Raw genomic sequence first — 21,069 nt, forward strand, 5'->3', positions numbered from 1 at the left:
GGAGTTGTAGTTTTGCAACATCTGGGAGATCCACAGTTATGGAGACCATTGCACTACAGCACACTGCAGTAGGACTACAACTCCCATTAACAACAGGCTTGCTTTGAGTGGCTCTCCAGCTGTTGCTATGTGAGCATGCTAGGAGTTGTAGTTTGCAAATGCTGGAGGTTCACAGTTTGGAGACGGCTGCTCTAGATCCCTAACATTCAGGCATTTTCCATCAAATCATTTATGTAGTAAGTGTAGGGCACCAGGAGAGGGCGCACTACTCCACAGAATCCAACAGAAAGCAGCTCTGGATGTGACTGGAGGATAAACCATGACGCCATTTCTTGCAGACTGTGGTGTAAAAGCAGAATACAAGACGGGACAAGTTGTTTTACATTCTGGTTTATTGGGTTAAGGCCGACAACTTTCCTGAAGCGAAATTCATTATTACAAATCTCTGGACTTATATAAAAGAGCTACTAAAACATTCACACATCAAGAGTCCTAGAAAAGAAACAAACGGATATTAATAAAAAGGAGGAAAAAAAAAAAATGGACCCGTCCCGTGTGGACGAATTCCGATACCGCCGACATTTAACCTGTTGCTGGCGTCGGTGCAGCGTACGTAACATGGCGGCTGCGCGGTTTGCAGGTGACGGGTCCATTTTGATAGGTCAGATCCTGGTGAGGTTTGGTGGGGAATGTGTCAGTAGCTGCGTCTTATATAAGGCACCTTTAGTCTCTGTATTTTTCCCCCCTTTTTTCCTTGCAGACACTTTAGCGGCCGGAGGGGACAGGTTGGCATCTCAAGTACACGGGAGCTTCACTCCACACCGTTCGGGGAGAATTACACGTAAGCCCATGATTACAAAAAGAACAAATGCCTCTAAAATATACACAAATTAGAGAGAGAACGCAGCGTGCGGCGCCGCACTGTCCGTCCATCCATACAAAACACATTCAGAGCCCTCCAGACAATATGGAGGCCGAGAGGGCAGTCATGTGACGTACAAAATAATATTGACATTATTGATCTGGATTCTCCGAGCTTTGTCTGGTTCAGTGCACAATCTAACCCCTGACCTCTGACCTGTGAACGCCAAGATAGGCTCCGCCCCTCTACATGAAGTCACCTGCACAAGTCCTTACATAATAATGGGCACATATACAGATGTCAGGCTCCGCCACGTCCGGCCCGCTCCACCAGACACCTGCTCTTCTTTCTCCATTCCGTGTCCACTAGGGACAGCACAGGCATTAACCCCTCGCTGCTCTCCTGACCCGGCTCCATCCTGAGCACCGAACCTCCGTCTGTCCTCAAGCATCTGACGGCGGAACATACAGTGATGGCGGCCGCTCCGTGCTCTTTGTGATACTAGATATTCTCTCTCTCTGGTAAAATAATCTCATTTTTCCAAACAATTAAAACCTCGCTCATGCACACTACACCTGAAAAGAGGAAGAGAAGGGGAACCGATCCTCCAGGGAAAGTCCTCTGCAGCCAGAGGAGGCAGACATGCACTCAAACTCATGAGTAGGGGGGAGACGAGACCCGCTGCCCCCTAGAGACGGGACTAACATAACGTTATTGCTGACGGTAACTTCCATAGAAGTGGCAGTTGCAGGCACGGGGCGCCCCCATCTCTGCCTGCTCCCTCCCCCACCCATCTACTGCACATGCACACGCTTTCCCCTGTGATAGGACCCGGGGCAGCATGAGGCTATGTGCCAATCACAGTGATCGGAGCTACAGGGGTGGCGGAAGGGGGGGGTGGGGTCACAGTGCACGGGGTTTAAGGTCACAGTGGGCGGAGCAAAAGGTCATCAAAGTGCAAGTAAATGAGGCGACTCCCTCTGCTCGTGTCCATTGGTGTGACAGGCCGCTGCAGCCCATGGCGTCATTCTCCAGGTAGATCTATCTAATCTGTTTAAAACCCTGTGAACCGTCGGGACCCAGCGGCTGCCGGATCACGCTATTAGATGGCCTGGTGTCCTCGGACTGGTTGATTCGGGTGGGCCTGAAAGACAAAAGGAAAAGGGCATTCAGAACCAAGACTGAGCGGTGTCACCAGAAAATCATCCACGACCAGAATGAGAATATATGCGATTAAAATTAGAGGTAAAATCGCGATTTCATTATGTGATTGCGACAGAATCAATAATAAAATCCCTCAGTTTCATGTCCAATCTCCAATGTCCCCCCCATCATATCATGTCCGTTGTCCCCCTTTGTTGAGAGAGACGGAACAAAACCTGAAGCTCACCTTGCCTCGATTGCCCCACTGTCTGCTGCAGATCCTGTTCTTCTCCGTCCACTGTCTTATAGGACTTACAGGACCTTCCTTCTCAGCCAATCACTGGCCTGACACATGACTCCGCAGCGGCCACCGATTGGCTGAGCTGGAAAGTTCCTGAAACCAACTGCCTGTCAGGAGCACAGAGAAAATACCGGGACTGCAAGGAAGAGAACGGGATCTGCAACAGACCTACAGGGCCCGGGGCTAGGTAAGCCTCAGGTTATTTATGTTTCCCACTTGCCCCTATTATTACTAAGAACAGTGTTTCCTAACCAGGGTGCCTCCAGCTGTTACATAACTACAACTCCACGCATACCTGGACAGCCAACGGCAAAAAGAACAGAGCAAACTTCTTCAAAAATTAGCACCAAACATGTCCCCAGGTTGCGTGTGGTATTGCGGCTCAGTTTCACTGCAGTGAATGGAGCCAAGATGGCCAGTGGTGGCGATGTTTTTTCTTTTTAAAGAAATCAGCTGTTTTCTATTGCTGGATGACCCCTTTAAGCCAGAGTTTCTCTAACAGTCATCTCCAGCTGTGGCAAAACTACAACTCCCAGCATGGCCGAACAGCCTTTAGCTGTTCGGGCATGCTGGGAGTTGTAGTTTTGCCACAGCTGGAGACACACTGTTTTTAAAAAGGAGTTACGCCAGTGAAAAAGTTATCCCCTATCCTAAGTTTTAGATCACGGGGGGTCCGATTGCCGAGACCCCTGGATCTCATGCACAGGACCCCCGCAGGAAGCCACGGCCGACACGCCCCTCCATATATAACTAGGTGTGTGGTGTCAGCGAGTCCCCTTCCTTCCTTGCTTTTTTGGTCCCCATAGGGGACTATTACTTTCAGTTCTTTGATTGCATTTAACGATCAATTCTATGCCATAGCATAGCATTGATCAGTTATTGGTGCTCTGCTGCTCCAGCCTGGATTTTAGGCATGGAGCAATAGAACGCCGTTCGTGCAGTGAGGAGCAAGGTAAGGAGCCTCCCGCTGTCCTCAGATGTTCGGGACACCGCAATTTCCCCGTGGCGGTCCTGAACAGACCACTGAGCTAACCGGCAACAGTTTTCTCCCGTTTTAGATGCCGCAATCAACTTTGATCAAGGCGTCTAAAGGTTTTATACTAGACATCAGCCCAATCAGTGATGTCTGGTATTAGCCGCAGGTCTAGGTCGCTGATAGCAATCGGGACCTGCAGAGTATGAAGCGCACTCAACTCCTGAGCACACCTCACATAACAGGAGCCGGCCACGGACATAAATATACGTCCATGGTCGTTAAAGGGGTTCTCCGGTGCTTAGCCATCTTATACACATCCAAAGGATAGGGGATAAGATGCCTGGTCACGGGACCCCCGCCGCTGGGGACCCCCGTGATCTTGCACGCGGCACCCCGTTTGTAATCAGTCCCTGGAGTGTGATAGCTGTCACGCCCCCTCCCGTAGGCTTGCATTGAGGGGCGGAGCGTGACGTCACATTCTGCCGGCCTTGTGGTCGTCCGTAATCAGACCCGGAGCGAACACGCTCCAGGGACTGATTACAAACGGGGTGCCGCGTGCAAGATCACGGGGGTCCCCAGCGGCGGGACTCCCACGACCAGGCATCTTTTCCCCTATCCTTTGGATAGGGGATAAGATGTATAAGCACTGGAGAACCCCTTTAAGAGGTTAAGCCCTTCTGCAGCCAACAGCATCCAATATCCACTGCCAGCAGAGGCGCCACCACACACCCCGGAACACTAACCTGTCTGCAATTGGCTTCTCTGGTTCCTCTTCTGGACTAGCGCTGCCGAGGATACGTTTTCTTGCTTCCGCGTACTCTGCCTCCCTCTGTGCCAATGACTTCACGGGCACCGTCGGCCGGCTGCTGGCATTGGGGTTACTCGACAATCCGTTGCTAGTTGGCCTCTTCAGGATCCTGATCTGAGGAGGTGGAAACCCTGGGAGAGAGTCGTCCTGAATAACCACGGGCGTCTTGGGTGGAGACTTCGATTTGCTGCAAAGAACAGAAATAATGAACCCTGAGAAAATAAGAAAAAATAATAATACAAGATAAAGGACAAGAAAAAAAGTGAAAGCAGCGAGACCCGGAAGAGCGGACACCAAACTTATCTATGTAACAAGCGTCACTTTACGAAATAGTGACCTCACCAGCAGAATAGTGAGTACAGCTCTGGAGTATAATACAGGATATAACTCAGGATCAGTACAGGATAAGTAATGTAATGTATGTACACAGTGACCTCACCAGCAGAATAGTGAGTACAGCTCTGGAGTATAATACAGGATATAACTCAGGATCAGTACAGGATAAGTAATGTATGTACACAGTGACCTCACCAGCAGAATAGTGAGTACAGCTCTGGAGTATAATACAGGATATAACTCAGGATCAGTACAGGATAAGTAATGTAATGTATGTACACAGTGACCTCACCAGCAGAATAGTGAGTACAGCTCTGGAGTATAATACAGGATATAACTCAGGATCAGTACAGGATAAGTAATGTAATGTATGTACACAGTGACCTCACCAGCAGAATAGTGAGTACAGCTCTGGGGTATAATACAGGATATAACTCAGGATCAGTACAGGATAAGTAATGTAATGTATGTACACAGTGACCTCACCAGCAGAATAGTAAGTACAGCTCTGGAGTATAATACAGGATATAACTCAGGATCAGTACAGGATAAGTAATGTAATGTATGTACACAGTGACCTCACCAGCAGAATAGTGAGTACAGCTCTGGAGTATAATACAGGATATAACTCAGGATCAGTACAGGATAAGTAATGTAATGTATGTACACAGTGACCTCACCAGCAGAATAGTGAGTACAGCTCTGGAGTATAATACAGGATATAACCCCGGATCAGTACAGGATAAGTAATGTAATGTATGTACACAGTGACCTCACCAGCAGAATAGTGAGTACAGCTCTGGAGTATAATACAGGATATAACTCAGGATCAGTACAGGATAAGTAATGTAATGTATGTACACAGTGACCTCACCAGCAGAATAGTGAGTACAGCTCTGGAGTATAATACAGGATATAACTCAGGATCAGTACAGGATAAGTAATGTAATGTATGTACACAGTGATCTCACCAGCAGAATAGTGAGTGAAGCTCTGGAGTATAATACAGGATATAACTCAGGATCAGTACAGGATAAGTAATGTAATGTATGTACACAGTGACCTCACCAGCAGAATAGTGAGTACAGCTCTGGAGTATAATACAGGATATAACTCAGGATCAGTACAGGATAAGTAATGTAATGTATGTACACAGTGATCTCACCAGCAGAATAGTGAGTGAAGCTCTGGAGTATAATACAGGATATAACTCAGGATCAGTACAGGATAAGTAATGTAATGTATGTACACAGTGACCTCACCAGCAGAATAGTGAGTACAGCTCTGGAGTATAATACAGGATATAACTCAGGACCAGTACAGGATAAGTAATGTAATGTATGTACACAGTGACCTCACCAGCAGAATAGTGAGTACAGCTCTGGAGTATAATACAGGATATAACTCAGGATCAGTACAGGATAAGTAATGTAATGTATGTACACAGTGATCTCACCAGCAGAATAGTGAGTACAGCTCTGGAGTATAATACAGGATATAACTCAGGATCAGTACAGGATAAGTAATGTAATGTATGTACACAGTGATCTCACCAGCAGAATAGTGAGTACAGCTCTGGAGTATAATACAGGATATAACTCAGGATCAGTACAGGATAAGTAATGTAATGTATGTACACAGTAACCTCACCAGCAGAATAGTGAGTACAGCTCTGGAGTATAATACAGGATATAACTCCGGATCAGTACAGGATAAGTAATGTATGTACACAGTGACCTCACCAGCAGAATAGTGAGTACAGCTCTGGGGTATAATACAGGATATAACTCAGGATCAGTACAGGATAAGTAATGTAATGTATGTACACAGTGATTTCACCAGCAGAATAGTGAGTACAGCTCTGGGGTATAATACAGGATATAACTCAGGATCAGTACAGGATAAGTAATGTAATGTATGTACACAGTGATCTCACCAGCAGAATAGTGAGTACAGCTCTGGAGTATAATACAGGATATAACTCAGGATCAGTACAGGATAAGTAATGTATGTACACAGTGACCTCACCAGCAGAATAGTGAGTACAGCTCAGGATAAGTGTTATAACGTGACTGCACAGTTCTGTAAATAACTTCTAGATTTAGACTATAAAGTACTGATGTGGGATCAGATGCTTTCACCATATCTACGAGCCTCTGGACCTTCTAGAAACAGACTGGTGGTTTAAAACAGTGGCCCCCCAGATGTTGCAAAACCAACTCCCAGCGGACAGCCAACGGCCACAGTTTTAGACCACTGCATTAGACCCATACCAGGGCAGCATGCAGCCAAGTGTTCCCCCTCCCCATAATTTGTGTCCCCGGTGCAGTCTTTACCTTTCCCTCTGTGTTATCCGCAGCTTCTTCTCTAACCGTCGATCTATTTCCTAGAAGGAAGAAAGAAAAAAAAAACGGCAATGAGCAACTTCCCCGACTCTACAGCAGGTTAAAGGGGCACTACCGTGCTGACAACTTATCCCCCATCTAAAGGACAGGAGATAAGTTGCCTGATCGCGCGGGGTCCCACTGCTGGGGACCCCCGCGATCTTGCATGCAGCACCCCGCTCTTATCAGGCCCCGGAGCGAACATCCGCCCCGGGTATGATGACGGGGCCGGTGATCGTGATGTCACAGCTCCGCCCCATGTGACGTCACAGCTCCGCCCCCTCAATGCAAGTCTATGTGACGTTACGATACTCCGGCCCCGTGATCGGCAGTCATCAGACCCAGAGCGATGTTCACTCCAGGGCCTGATGAGAGCGGGGTGCTGCGTGCCAGATCGTGGGGGTCCCCAGTAGTGGGAAACCACGCGATCAGGCCCCTTATCCCCTGTCCTTTAGATAGGGGATAAGTTGTCAGCACGGTAGTGCCCCTTTAATAATGTCTGCTGCCCCGGCTGTCACTTCTCTCTGGTCTGATAATATGTCTCCTCCAGCAGGAGAGATGAGCGGAGTCGTTGCTGCATTCCTATATATATTGGGACCCCTATAATGATGTCAGGTGGGGGGTTTGTGAAGGAGTTGGGTGTCCATCACATCATTTGGCTGCAGCTCAAGATTTCAGTCTCTGCCGAGTGAAGCGTTCTATACGTGGAGGTATTAATAACCGCAGCTGGAGGCCGGGCACTATTTATAGGTAAGAGGAACTGAAACGTATGAGCGCCCATCACCGGGCACCAACAAATTTACCACGAGAACCTGACCCCCCCTCCCCCATCTCCTGAGCCACCACGAGAACCTGACCCCCCCCCTGAACCCACCACGAGAACCTGACCCCCCCCCCCCCTCCCCCCATCTCCTGAACCCACCACGAGAACCTGACCCCCCCACCCCCCATCTCCTGAACCCACCACGAGAACCTGACCCCCCCACCCCCCATCTCCTGAACCCACCACGAGAACCTGACCCCCCCACCCCCCATCTCCTGAACCCACCACGAGAACCTGACCCCCCCCCCCCCCATCTCCTGAACCCACCACAGGAACCTGACCCCCCCCCCTCCCCCCATCTCCTGAACCCACCACGAGAACCTGACCCCCCCTCTCCTGAACCCACCACAGGAACCTGACCCCCCCTCCCCCCATCTCCTGAACCCACCACAGGAACCTGACCCCCCCCCCTCCCCTGAACCCACCACGAGAACCTGACCCCCCCTCCCCCATCTCCTGAACCCACCACGAGAACCTGACCCCCCCTCCCCCCATCTCCTGAACCCACCACAGGAACCTGACCCCCCCCCCTCCCCTGAACCCACCACGAGAACCTGACCCCCCCTCCCCCCATCTCCTGAACCCACCACGAGAACCTGACCCCCCCTCTCCTGAACCCACCACAGGAACCTGACCCTCCCTCCCCCCCTCCCCTGAACCCACCACAGGAACCTGACCCCCCCTCCCCCCATCTCCTGTACCCACCACGAGAACCTGACCCCCCCCCCCACCACCACCACCACCACCATCATCATCATCACCTGAACCCACCACAGGAACCTGACCCCCCCCCCCAATCACCTGAACCCACCACGAGAACCTGACCCACCCCCCACCACCATCACCTGAACCCACCACAGGAACCTGACTGACCCCCCCCCCCCATCTCCTGTACCCACCACGAGAACCTGACCCCCCCCCCACCACCACCACCACCACCATCATCATCACCTGAACCCACCACAGGAACCTGACCCCCCCCCCCAATCACCTGAACCCACCACGAGAACCTGACCCACCCCCCACCACCATCACCTGAACCCACCACAGGAACCTGACTGACCCCCCCCCCCCCCCCAATGACCTGAACCCGCTCCAACAACTGGCCTTCACCTGAACCACCACCATCACCTGACCTCCACTACAACAACCTCAACCACCGCCATAAATGCGCACCTGCTGCAACAAGTAGACCCCCCACAAGCACCGGACCCGAAGTCATTAATATGGAGCTGCCATCAATACCGTCCACACGCTGCAAAAAACGGGATCCCACAGACACTTAGAAATAACCGTATCAGCCGCCATCTCCGTGCACCGGCCCGCCGCCATCTCCGTGCACCGGGCCCGCCGCCATCTCCGTGCACCGGGCCCGCCGCCATCTCCGTGCACCGGGCCCGCCGCCATCTCCGTGCACCAGCTAAGAGAACTGGACCCGCCACCATGGAGCAGTAAATAGCCCCGACCTCCATGTACAGAGGGATCAGCGCTTCTCATCACCTGCAGCAGCAAAGTACATGGGGGATTAATAAGTCACCACGATCCACCTGTACATGAGGGGAAATGAGAGCGCCCCCTACTGACCAGAGACATCACCACAAGGACTACTAAAGAACACGTGACCCCAGGGCCCTGTCCTGCTGGAGTCACATGACAGACAGCGCCATGACAGACCGGGGGTCTCTACAAACATGGAGGGGAAGAAGGGAGGTACTGAGGAGTCTCATCAGTAACAGCAGTGTTTCCCAACCAGGAGGCCAGCTGTAGAAAAACCACAACTCCGAGCATGGCCGAGCGGCTAAAGATGGAGGCCCCCTGGATGGGGAGCAGAGCCGGTGTGAGGGCCCGACAGAGGGGAGAGGGTTGTAGAGGGCGCCTTTAACTACAAGCCCCTCCCCTAGAGCACGTGGTGCAGCAGAAGTCTCCCCGGTAAGAAAGCTGAGGGGCCCCGGGCACGAAGTTAGGTGACCCCTGACCTCCTGCAGCCACAGGCCCCGACTGAGCCCCTACTCCCAGCATGCACCGCGCCGCTGTCACCCACCGCCCCCAGTACACTGACCGGACCCGCCTCTCCCACCCGGCACCACATACCCTGCCCCGGCCTCTCCTCACCCCGCTATCGGCCGCATCCTCCCAGCTCTCCGCGACCTCGTCTTCTTCCATCTTCCGCTCAGCCGCCGCCGGAAATCGGGCCAAGCGCCGGTCTTCACTGCGCAAGCGCCAGACGTGAGCGAGCACGCACTGGATGAAGTGCGTAAGTCTGACAACATTGCACGTGACCGGGAGCCACGCCTTTTAGTTTGCTTTGGACGCCTAATAGGCGCCATGTTTGTACACCCAGGATACATTCATAGCTGTAAACTTTATTGACTATTATAGCCACATCTAACAAGACAAATGTATTCACACATATATATGCACACAGTATTATATTGTACATAGTAGTTATATTCTTGTATATAGGGGCAGTATTATAGTAGTTATATTCTTGTATATAGGAGCAGTATTATAGTAGATATATTCTTGTATATATAGGGGCAGTATTATAGTAGTTATATTCTTGTATATAGGAGCAGTATTATAGTAGTTATATTCTTGTATATAGGAGCAGTATTATAGTAGTTATATTCTTGTATATAGGAGGCAGTATTATAGTAGTTATATTCTTGTATATAGGAGCAGTATTATAGTAGTTATATTCTTGTATATAGGAGACAGTATTATAGTAGTTATATTCTTGTATATAGGAGCAGTATTATAGTAGTTATATTCTTGTATATAGGAGCAGTATTATAGTAGTTATATTCTTGTATATAGGAGCAGTATTATAGTAGTTATATTCTTGTATATAGGAGCAGTATTATAGTAGTTATATTCTTGTATATAGGAGCAGTATTATAGTAGTTATATTCTTGTATATAGGAGGCAGTATTATAGTAGTTATATTCTTGTATATAGGAGCAGTATTATAGTAGTATATTCTTGTATATAGGAGCAGTATTATAGTAGTTTTATTCTTGTATATAGGAGCAGTATTATAGTAGTTATATTCTTGTATATAGGAGACAGTATTATAGTAGATATATTCTTGTATATAGGAGCAGTATTATAGTAGTTATATTCTTGTATATAGGAGCAGTATTATAGTAGTTATATTCTTGTATATAGGAGCAGTATTATAGTAGTTATATTCTTGTATATAGGAGCAGTATTATAGTAGTTATATTCTTGTATATAGGAGCAGTATTATAGTAGTTATATTCTTGTATATAGGAGCAGTATTATAGTAGCTATATTCTTGTATATAGGAGCAGTATTATAGTAGTTATATTCTTGTATATAGGAGCAGTATTATAGTAGTTATATTCTTGTATATAGGAGCAGTATTATAGTAGTTATATTCTTGTATATAGGAGCAGTATTATAGTAGTTATATTCTTGTATATAGGAGCAGTATTATAGTATTTATATTCTTGTATATAGGAGGCAGTATTATAGTAGTTATATTCTTGTATATAGGGGGCAGTATAATAGTAGTTATATTCTTGTATATAGGAGCAGTATTATAGTAGTTATATTCTTGTATATAGGAACAGTATTATAGCAGTTATTTTTTTGTACATAGGATTATATAGTATAGTATTATATTAGTTATATCCCAGTATATAGCGGCAGTATTCGCACTGTGAAGGATGTGGACTTTCTGCAGAGCGGGGACGATACCTGTCTGGTAGTTTAGAATCACATTATGTGATGATTCTTCTGGACATTAGGAATTGATTTATAGATCGCAGTTACAGTTTGTGGGTGAAGGGATAACACAATGTTTCTGCTTAATTTAGAGGACATTAAATATTGGCAGGATCTTGGGTCGGGAGACTTTCTTGTAGTTCTTCTGTCCTCTTTGTCATTGCTGAGGAGTCGGCGGCCATTACTGAAAACATTATAATTAATATTCCTGCCCAGATCAATAAATGGAAAATTACATAAAACTTTATATAGCATAGACCAAGGCTGAACAAGCTGAGCATGTACCAGCGGGGGCAGAGTTTTTCCTTTGTAATATACGTATATTTGTTATACTATTCCGCTGTGTCCATAGGGGGCAGTGTTTTTCCTTTGTAATATACATATATTTGTTATACTATTCCGCTGTGTCCATAGGGGGCAGTGTTTTTCCTTTATAATATACATATATTTGTTATACTATTCCGCTGTGTCCATAGGGGGCAGTATTTTTCCTTTATAATATACGTATATTTGTTATACTATTCCGCTGTGTCCATAGGGGGCAGTGTTTTCCCTTTGTAATATACGTATATTTGTAATACTATTCCGCTGTGTCCATAGGGGGCAGTGTTTTTCCTTTATAATATACGTATATTTGTAATACTATTCCGCTGTGTCCATAGGGGGCAGTGTTTTTTCCTTTGTAATATATGTATATTTGTAATACTATTCCGCTGTGTCCATAGGGGGCAGTGTTTTTCCTTTATAATATACGTATATTTGTAATACTATTCCGCTGTGTCCATAGGGGGCAGTGTTTTTCCTTTGTAATATACGTATATTTGTTATACTATTCCGCTGTGTCCATAGGGGGCAGTGTTTTTCCTTTGTAATATACGTATATTTGTTATACTATTCCGCTGTGTCCATAGGGGGCAGTGTTTTTCCTTTGTAATATATGTATATTTGTAATACTATTCCGCTGTGTCCATAGGGGGCAGTGTTTTTCCTTTGTAATATACGTATATTTGTAATACTATTCCGCTGTGTCCATAGGGGGCAGTGTTTTTCCTTTGTAATATATGTATATTTGTAATACTATTCCGCTGTGTCCATAGGGGGCAGTGTTTTTTCTTTGTAATATACGTATATTTGTAATACTATTCCGCTGTGTCCATAGGGGGCAGTGTTTTTCCTTTGTAATATACGTATATTTGTTATACTATTCCGCTGTGTCCATAGGGGGCAGTGTTTTTCCTTTGTAATATACGTATATTTGTTATACTATTCCGCTGTGTCCATAGGGGGCAGTGTTTTTTCCTTTATAATATACGTATATTTGTTATACTATTCCGCTGTGTCCATAGGGGGCAGTGTTTTTCCTTTATAATATACGTATATTTGTTATACTATTCCGCTGTGTCCATAGGGGGCAGTGTTTTTCCTTTGTAATATACATATATTTGTTATACTATTCCGCTGTGTCCATAGGGGGCAGTGTTTTTCCTTTGTAATATACATATATTTGTTATACTATTCCGCTGTGTCCTTAGGGGGCAGTGTTTTTCCTTTATAATATACGTATATTTGTAATACTATTCCGCTGTGTCCATAGGGGGCAGTGTTTTTCCTTTGTAATATACGTATATTTGTTATACTATTCCGCTGTGTCCATAGGGGGCAGTGTTTTTCCTTTGTAATATACGTATATTTGTTATACTATTCCGCTGTGTCCATAGGGGGCAGAGTTTTTCCTTTGTAATATATGTATATTTGTTATACTATTCCGCTGTGTCCATAGGGGGCAGTGTTTTTCCTTTATAATATATGTATATTTGTAATACTATTCCGCTGTGTCCATAGGGGGCAGTGTTTTTCCTTCATAATATACGTATATTTGTTATACTATTCCGCTGTGTCCATAGGGGGCAGTGTTTTTCCTTTGTAATATACGTATATTTGTAATACTATTCCGCTGTGTCCATAGGGGGCAGTGTTTTTCCTTTATAATATACATATATTTGTTATACTATTCCGCTGTGTCCATAGGGGGCAGTGTTTTCCTTTGTAATATACGTATATTTGTTATACTATTCCGCTGTGTCCATAGGGGGCAGTGTTTTTTCCTTTGTAATATATGTATATTTGTTATACTATTCCGCTGTGTCCATAGGGGGCAGTGTTTTTCCTTTGTAATATATGTATATTTGTAATACTATTCCGCTGTGTCCATAGGGGGCAGTGTTTTTCCTTTGTAATATACGTATATTTGTAATACTATTCCGCTGTGTCCATAGGGGGCAGTGTTTTTCCTTTGTAATATACGTATATTTGTTATACTATTCCGCTGTGTCCATAGGGGGCAGTGTTTTTCCTTTGTAATATACGTATATTTGTTATACTATTCCGCTGTGTCCATAGGGGGCAGTGTTTTTCCTTTGTAATATACGTATATTTGTTATACTATTCCGCTGTGTCCATAGGGGGCAGTGTTTTTCCTTTGTAATATACGTATATTTGTTATACTATTCCGCTGTGTCCATAGGGGGCAGTGTTTTTCCTTTGTAATATACATATATTTGTTATACTATTCCGCTGTGTCCATAGGGGGCAGTGTTTTTCCTTTATAATATACATATATTTGTTATACTATTCCGCTGTGTCCATAGGGGGCAGTATTTTTCCTTTATAATATACGTATATTTGTTATACTATTCCGCTGTGTCCATAGGGGGCAGTGTTTTCCCTTTGTAATATACGTATATTTGTAATACTATTCCGCTGTGTCCATAGGGGGCAGTGTTTTTCCTTTATAATATACGTATATTTGTAATACTATTCCGCTGTGTCCATAGGGGGCAGTGTTTTTCCTTTGTAATATATGTATATTTGTAATACTATTCCGCTGTGTCCATAGGGGGCAGTGTTTTTCCTTTATAATATACGTATATTTGTAATACTATTCCGCTGTGTCCATAGGGGGCAGTGTTTTTCCTTTGTAATATACGTATATTTGTTATACTATTCCGCTGTGTCCATAGGGGGCAGTGTTTTTCCTTTGTAATATACGTATATTTGTTATACTATTCCGCTGTGTCCATAGGGGGCAGTGTTTTTCCTTTGTAATATATGTATATTTGTAATACTATTCCGCTGTGTCCATAGGGGGCAGTGTTTTTCCTTTGTAATATACGTATATTTGTAATACTATTCCGCTGTGTCCATAGGGGGCAGTGTTTTTTCTTTGTAATATACGTATATTTGTAATACTATTCCGCTGTGTCCATAGGGGGCAGTGTTTTTCCTTTGTAATATACGTATATTTGTTATACTATTCCGCTGTGTCCATAGGGGGCAGTGTTTTTCCTTTGTAATATACGTATATTTGTTATACTATTCCGCTGTGTCCATAGGGGGCAGTGTTTTTCCTTTATAATATACGTATATTTGTTATACTATTCCGCTGTGTCCATAGGGGGCAGTGTTTTTCCTTTATAATATACGTATATTTGTTATACTATTCCGCTGTGTCCATAGGGGGCAGTGTTTTTCCTTTGTAATATACATATATTTGTTATACTATTCCGCTGTGTCCATAGGGGGCAGTGTTTTTCCTTTGTAATATACATATATTTGTTATACTATTCCGCTGTGTCCTTAGGGGGCAGTGTTTTTCCTTTATAATATACGTATATTTGTAATACTATTCCGCTGTGTCCATAGGGGGCAGTGTTTTTCCTTTGTAATATACGTATATTTGTTATACTATTCCGCTGTGTCCATAGGGGGCAGTGTTTTTCCTTTGTAATATACGTATATTTGTTATACTATTCCGCTGTGTCCATAGGGGGCAGAGTTTTTCCTTTGTAATATATGTATATTTGTTATACTATTCCGCTGTGTCCATAGGGGGCAGTGTTTTTCCTTTATAATATATGTATATTTGTAATACTATTCCGCTGTGTCCATAGGGGGCAGTGTTTTTCCTTCATAATATACGTATATTTGTTATACTATTCCGCTGTGTCCATAGGGGGCAGTGTTTTTCCTTTGTAATATACGTATATTTGTAATACTATTCCGCTGTGTCCATAGGGGGCAGTGTTTTTCCTTTATAATATACATATATTTGTTATACTATTCCGCTGTGTCCATAGGGGGCAGTGTTTTCCTTTGTAATATACGTATATTTGTTATACTATTCCGCTGTGTCCATAGGGGGCAGTGTTTTTCCTTTGTAATATATGTATATTTGTTATACTATTCCGCTGTGTCCATAGGGGGCAGTGTTTTTCCTTTGTAATATATGTATATTTGTAATACTATTCCGCTGTGTCCATAGGGGGCAGTGTTTTTCCTTTGTAATATACGTATATTTGTAATACTATTCCGCTGTGTCCATAGGGGGCAGTGTTTTTCCTTTGTAATATACGTATATTTGTTATACTATTCCGCTGTGTCCATAGGGGGCAGTGTTTTTCCTTTGTAATATACGTATATTTGTTATACTATTCCGCTGTGTCCATAGGGGGCAGTGTTTTTCCTTTGTAATATACGTATATTTGTTATACTATTCCGCTGTGTCCATAGGGGGCAGTGTTTTTCCTTTATAATATACATATATTTGTTATACTATTCCGCTGTGTCCATAGGGGGCAGTAGATTAGTTTTATATCAATGCACTTCTATTACTAGTTCTGAACATGAACACATTAGAGCCACATGCAGTTCATAGACGGACGACTAATGGGCACCAGGGCCTCCTGACTGTTTCCCTCAGAATTTCAGCCTATCTTATCCTTTCTTCTAGGAGAACTGTATATACACGTATATAGGAAGGAGCGGCAGATCCCCCCGTGTTGTGTGGACCACCGGCCTTCATTGGTCAGTATCTAGATACATAGTGATGGGGTTAGGCTCACGGTGCCACTTCAGCCTCAGCTCTCCTCCATACCTGGGTGTGGTCTGTGTCATTACATCTCATTATATCACAAATATACATAATGGCAAGTATAGGGGGCACCCACAGCACCTGCAGTGCCCGAACCTCCCCCACAGGGCCTGTACCTTACCCACAGCACCCAAACCTTACCTACACCCACAGGGCCTGCACCTGATCCACAGCACCTGATCCACAGCACCTGCACCTCACCCACAGCACCTGTACCTCACCCACAGCACCTGATCCACAGCACCTGCAGTGCCCGAACCTCCCCCACAGGGCCTGTACCTTACCCACAGCACCCAAACCTCACCTACACCCACAGGGCCTGCACCTCATCCACAGCACCTGATCCACAGCACCTGCACCTCACTCACAGCACCTACAGTCCCCGAACCTCCCCCACAGGGCCTGTACCTCACCCACAACACCTACACCTTACCCACAGCATCGAAACCTCACCTACAGCACCTGCACCTCACCCACAGTGCCTGTACCTTACTCACAGCACCCAAACCTCACCTACAGCACCTGCACCTCACCCACAGTGCCTGTACCTTACTCACAGCACCCAAACCTCACCTACAGCACCTGCACCTCACCCACAGCACCTGCACCTCACCCACAGCACCTGCGCCTCACCCACAGTGCCTGTACCTTACCCACAGCACCCAAACCTCACCTACAGCACCTGCACCTCACCCACAGCACCTGCACCTCACCCACAGCACCTGCGCCTCACCCACAGCGCCCGAACCTCACCCACAGGGCCTGCACCTCACCCACAGTGCCTGTACCTCACCCACAACACCTACACCTTACCCACAGCACCCAAACCTCACCTACAGCACCTGCACCTCACCCACAGTACCTGCGCCTTACCCACAGCACCCGAACCTCACCCACAGGGCCTGCACCTCACCCACAGGGCCTGCTCCTCACCCACAGGGCCTGCACCTCACCCACAGCACCTGCACCTCATTCACAGCGCCTGCACCTCACTCACAGCACCTGCACCTCATCCACAGCGCCTGCACCTCACTCACAGCACCTGCACCTCATCCACAGCGCCTGCACCTCACCCACAGCACCTGCACCTCACCCACAGCACCTGTACCTCACCCACAGCACCTGCACCTCATCCACAGCACCTGCACCTCATCCACAGCGCCTGATCCACAGCACCTGCACCTCACCCACAGCACCTGATCCACAGCACCTGCACCTCACCCACAGCACCTGATCCACAGCACCTGCACCTCACCCACAGCACCTGATCCACAGCACCTGCACCTCACCCACAGCACCTGATCCACAGCACCTGCACCTCACCCACAGCACCTGATCCACAGCACCTGCACCTCACCCACAGCACCTGTATTTCACCCACAGCACCTGCACCTCACCCACAGCACCTATAGTCCCCGAACCTCCCCCACAGGGCCTGTACCTCACCCACAACACCTACACCTTACCCACAGCACCCAAACCTCACATACAGCACCTCACCCACAGCACCTGCGCCTCACCCACAGTGCCTGTACCTCACCCAAAACACCTACACCTTACCCACAGCACCCAAACCTCACCTACAGCACCTGCACCTCACCCACAGTGCCTGTACCTTACTCACAGCACCCAAACCTCACCTACAGCACCTGCACCTCACCCACAGGGCCTGCACCTCACCCACAGCACCTGCACCTCACCCACAGCACCTTATCCACAGCGCCTGCACCTCACCCACAGCGCCTGCACCTCACCCACACCTCACTGACTACTGTGTGGGAAAGAGAACAAGCAGAGGAGGTTTTCTCTAAGCATCTGGATCTCATGCTGGATACACTGTGACTGTTACTATTATGTCTGTTATGGGGCCCTGTGGAGGTCACCGTTATGGGGCCCGGTGGCTGTCACCGTTATGGGGCCCTGTGGAAGTCACCTTTATGTGGCCCTGTGGAAGTCACCGTTATGTGGCCCTGTGGAGATCACCGTTATGTGGCCCTGTGGAGATCACCGTTATGGGGCCCTGTGGAAGTCACCGTTATGTGGCCCTGTGGAAGTCACCGTTATGTGGCCCTGTGGAAGTCACCGTTATGGGGCCCTGTGGAGATCACCGTTATGGGGCCCTGTGGAGGTCACCGTTATGGGGCCCTGTGGAGGTCACCGTTATGGGGCCCTGTGGAGGTCACCGTTATGGGGCCCTGTGGAGGTCACCGTTATGTGGCCCTGTGGAAGTCACCGTTATGGGGCCCTGTGGAGGTCAACGTTATGGGGCCCTGTGGAGGTCACCGTTATGGGGCCCTGTGGAGGTCACCGTTATGGGGCCCTGTGGAAGTCACCGTTATGGGGCCCTGTGGAGGTCACCGTTATGGGGCCCTGTGGAGGTCACCGTTATGGGGCCCTGTGGAGGTCACCGTTATGGGGCCCTGTGGAGGTCACCGTTATGGGGCCCTGTGGAGGTCACCGTTATGGGGCCCTGTGGAGATCACCGTTATGGGCCCTGTGGAGGTCACCGTTATGGGGCCCTGTGGAGGTCACCGTTATGGGGCCCTGTGGAGGTCACCGTTATGGGGCCCTGTGGAGGTCACCGTTATGGGGCCCTGTGGAGATCACCGTTATGGGGCCCTGTGGCTGTCACCGTTATGGGGCCCTGTGGAGGTCACCGTTATGGGGCCCTGTGGAGGTCACCGTTATGGGGCCCTGTGGAGGTCACCGTTATGGGGCCCTGTGGAGATCACCGTTATGGGGCCCTGTGGCTGTCACCGTTATGGGGCCCTGTGGAGGTCACCGTTATGGGGCCCTGTGGAGATCACCGTTATGTGGCCCTGTGGAAGTCACCGTTATGGGGCCCTGTGGAAGTCACCGTTATGGGGCCCTGTGGAGGTAACCGTTATGGGGCCCTGTGGAGATCACCGTTATGGGGCCCTGTGGAAGTCACCGTTATGGGGCCCTGTGGAGGTCACCGTTATGGGGCCCTGTGGAAGTCACCGTTATGGGGCCCTGTGGAGGTCACCGTTATGGGGCCCTGTGGAGGTCACCGTTATGGGGCCCTGTGGCTGTCACCGTTATGGGGCCCTGTGGAGGTCACCGTTATGGGGCCCTGTGGAAGTCACCGTTATGGGGCCCTGTGGAGGTCACCGTTATGGGGCCCTGTGGAGGTCACCGTTATGGGGCCCTGTGGAGGTCACCGTTATGGGGCCCTGTGGAGGTCACCGTTATGGGGCCCTGTGGAGATCACCGTTATGGGGCCCTGTGGAGATCACCGTTATGGGCCCTGTGGAGATCACCGTTATGGGGCCCTGTGGAGGTCACCGTTATGGGGCCCTGTGGAGGTCACCGTTATGGGGCCCTGTGGAGGTCACCGTTATGGGGCCCTGTGGAGGTCACCGTTATGGGGCCCTGTGGAGATCACCGTTATGGGGCCCTGTGGCTGTCACCGTTATGGGGCCCTGTGGAGGTCACCGTTATGGGGCCCTGTGGAGGTCACCGTTATGGGGCCCTGTGGAGGTCACCGTTATGGGGCCCTGTGGAGGTCACCGTTATGGGGCCCTGTGGAGGTCACCGTTATGGGGCCCTGTGGAGATCACCGTTATGGGCCCCTGTGGCTGTCACCGTTATGGGGCCCTGTGGAGGTCACCGTTATGGGGCCCTGTGGAGATCACCGTTATGTGGCCCTGTGGAAGTCACCGTTATGGGGCCCTGTGGAGGTCACCGTTATGGGGCCCTGTGGAGATCACCGTTATGGGGCCCTGTGGAGGTCACCGTTATGGGGCCCTGTGGAGATCACCGTTATGGGGCCCTGTGGAAGTCACCGTTATGGGGCCCTGTGGAGGTCACCGTTATGGGGCCCTGTGGAGGTCACCGTTATGGGGCCCTGTGGAAGTCACCGTTATGGGGCCCTGTGGAGGTCACCGTTATGGGGCCCTGTGGAGGTCACCGTTATGGGGCCCTGTGGCTGTCACCGTTATGGGGCCCTGTGGAGATCACCGTTATGGGGCCCTGTGGAGATCACCGTTATGGGGCCCTGTGGAGATCACCGTTATGGGGCCCTGTGGAGATCACCGTTATGGGGCCCTGTGGAGATCACCGTTATGGGGCCCGGTGGCTGTCACCGTTATGGGGCCCTGTGGAGGTCACCATTATGGGGCCCGGTGGCTGTCACCGTTATGGGGCCCTGTGGAGATCACCGTTATGGGGCCCTGTGGAGATCACCGTTATGGGGCCCTGTGGAGATCACCGTTATGGGGCCCTGTGGAGATCACCGTTATGGGGCCCTGTGGAGATCACCGTTATGGGGCCCGTTGGCTGTCACCGTTATGGGGCCCTGTGGAGATCACCGTTATGGGGCCCTGTGGAGATCACCGTTATGGGGCCCTGTGGAGATCACCGTTATGGGGCCCGGTGGCTGTCACCGTTATGGGGCCCTGTGGAGGTCACCGTTATGGGGCCCGGTGGCTGTCACCGTTATGGGGCCCTGTGGAGGTCACCGTTATGGGGCCCTGTGGAGGTCACCGTTATGGGGCCCGGTGGCTGTCACCGTTATGGGGCCCTGTGGAGGTCACCGTTATGGGGCCCTGTGGAGGTCACCGTTATGGGGCCCTGTGGAGGTCACCGTTATGGGGCCCTGTGGAGGTCACCGTTATGGGGCCCGGTGGCTGTCACCGTTATGGGGCCCTGTGGAGATCACCGTTATGGGGCCCTGTGGAGGTCACCGTTATGGGGCCCTGTGGCTGTCACCGTTATGGGGCCCTGTGGAGGTCAC

At 48.7% G+C, this 21,069-nt stretch overlaps 1 protein-coding gene across 2 annotated transcripts in view; it reads right to left on the bottom strand.

The window, feature by feature from the left end:
• Positions 1-21,069, bottom strand: part of SZRD1 (SUZ RNA binding domain containing 1) — a 21,563-nt gene continuing 494 nt past the window's right edge. Inside the window, exons 1-4 of one of the 2 annotated variants that reach the window (XM_056542343.1) lie at positions 9,746-9,882; positions 6,763-6,812; positions 4,026-4,277; positions 6-2,006 (exon numbers count right to left, since the gene is read on the bottom strand). In XM_056542343.1, the coding sequence (XP_056398318.1) occupies positions 1,904-2,006; positions 4,026-4,277; positions 6,763-6,812; positions 9,746-9,796 (456 nt within the window). In that variant the 5' untranslated portion in view covers positions 9,797-9,882 and the 3' untranslated portion in view covers positions 6-1,903. Of the gene's footprint in view, positions 2,007-4,025; positions 4,278-6,762; positions 6,813-9,745; positions 9,883-21,069 lie in introns of those variants that run through there. The other variant, XM_056542342.1, reaches the window with a different exon arrangement.

The sequence above is a fragment of the Hyla sarda genome, chromosome 10 (genome assembly GCF_029499605.1).
Source record: "Hyla sarda isolate aHylSar1 chromosome 10, aHylSar1.hap1, whole genome shotgun sequence".
Classification (NCBI taxonomy): Eukaryota; Metazoa; Chordata; class Amphibia; order Anura; family Hylidae; genus Hyla; species Hyla sarda.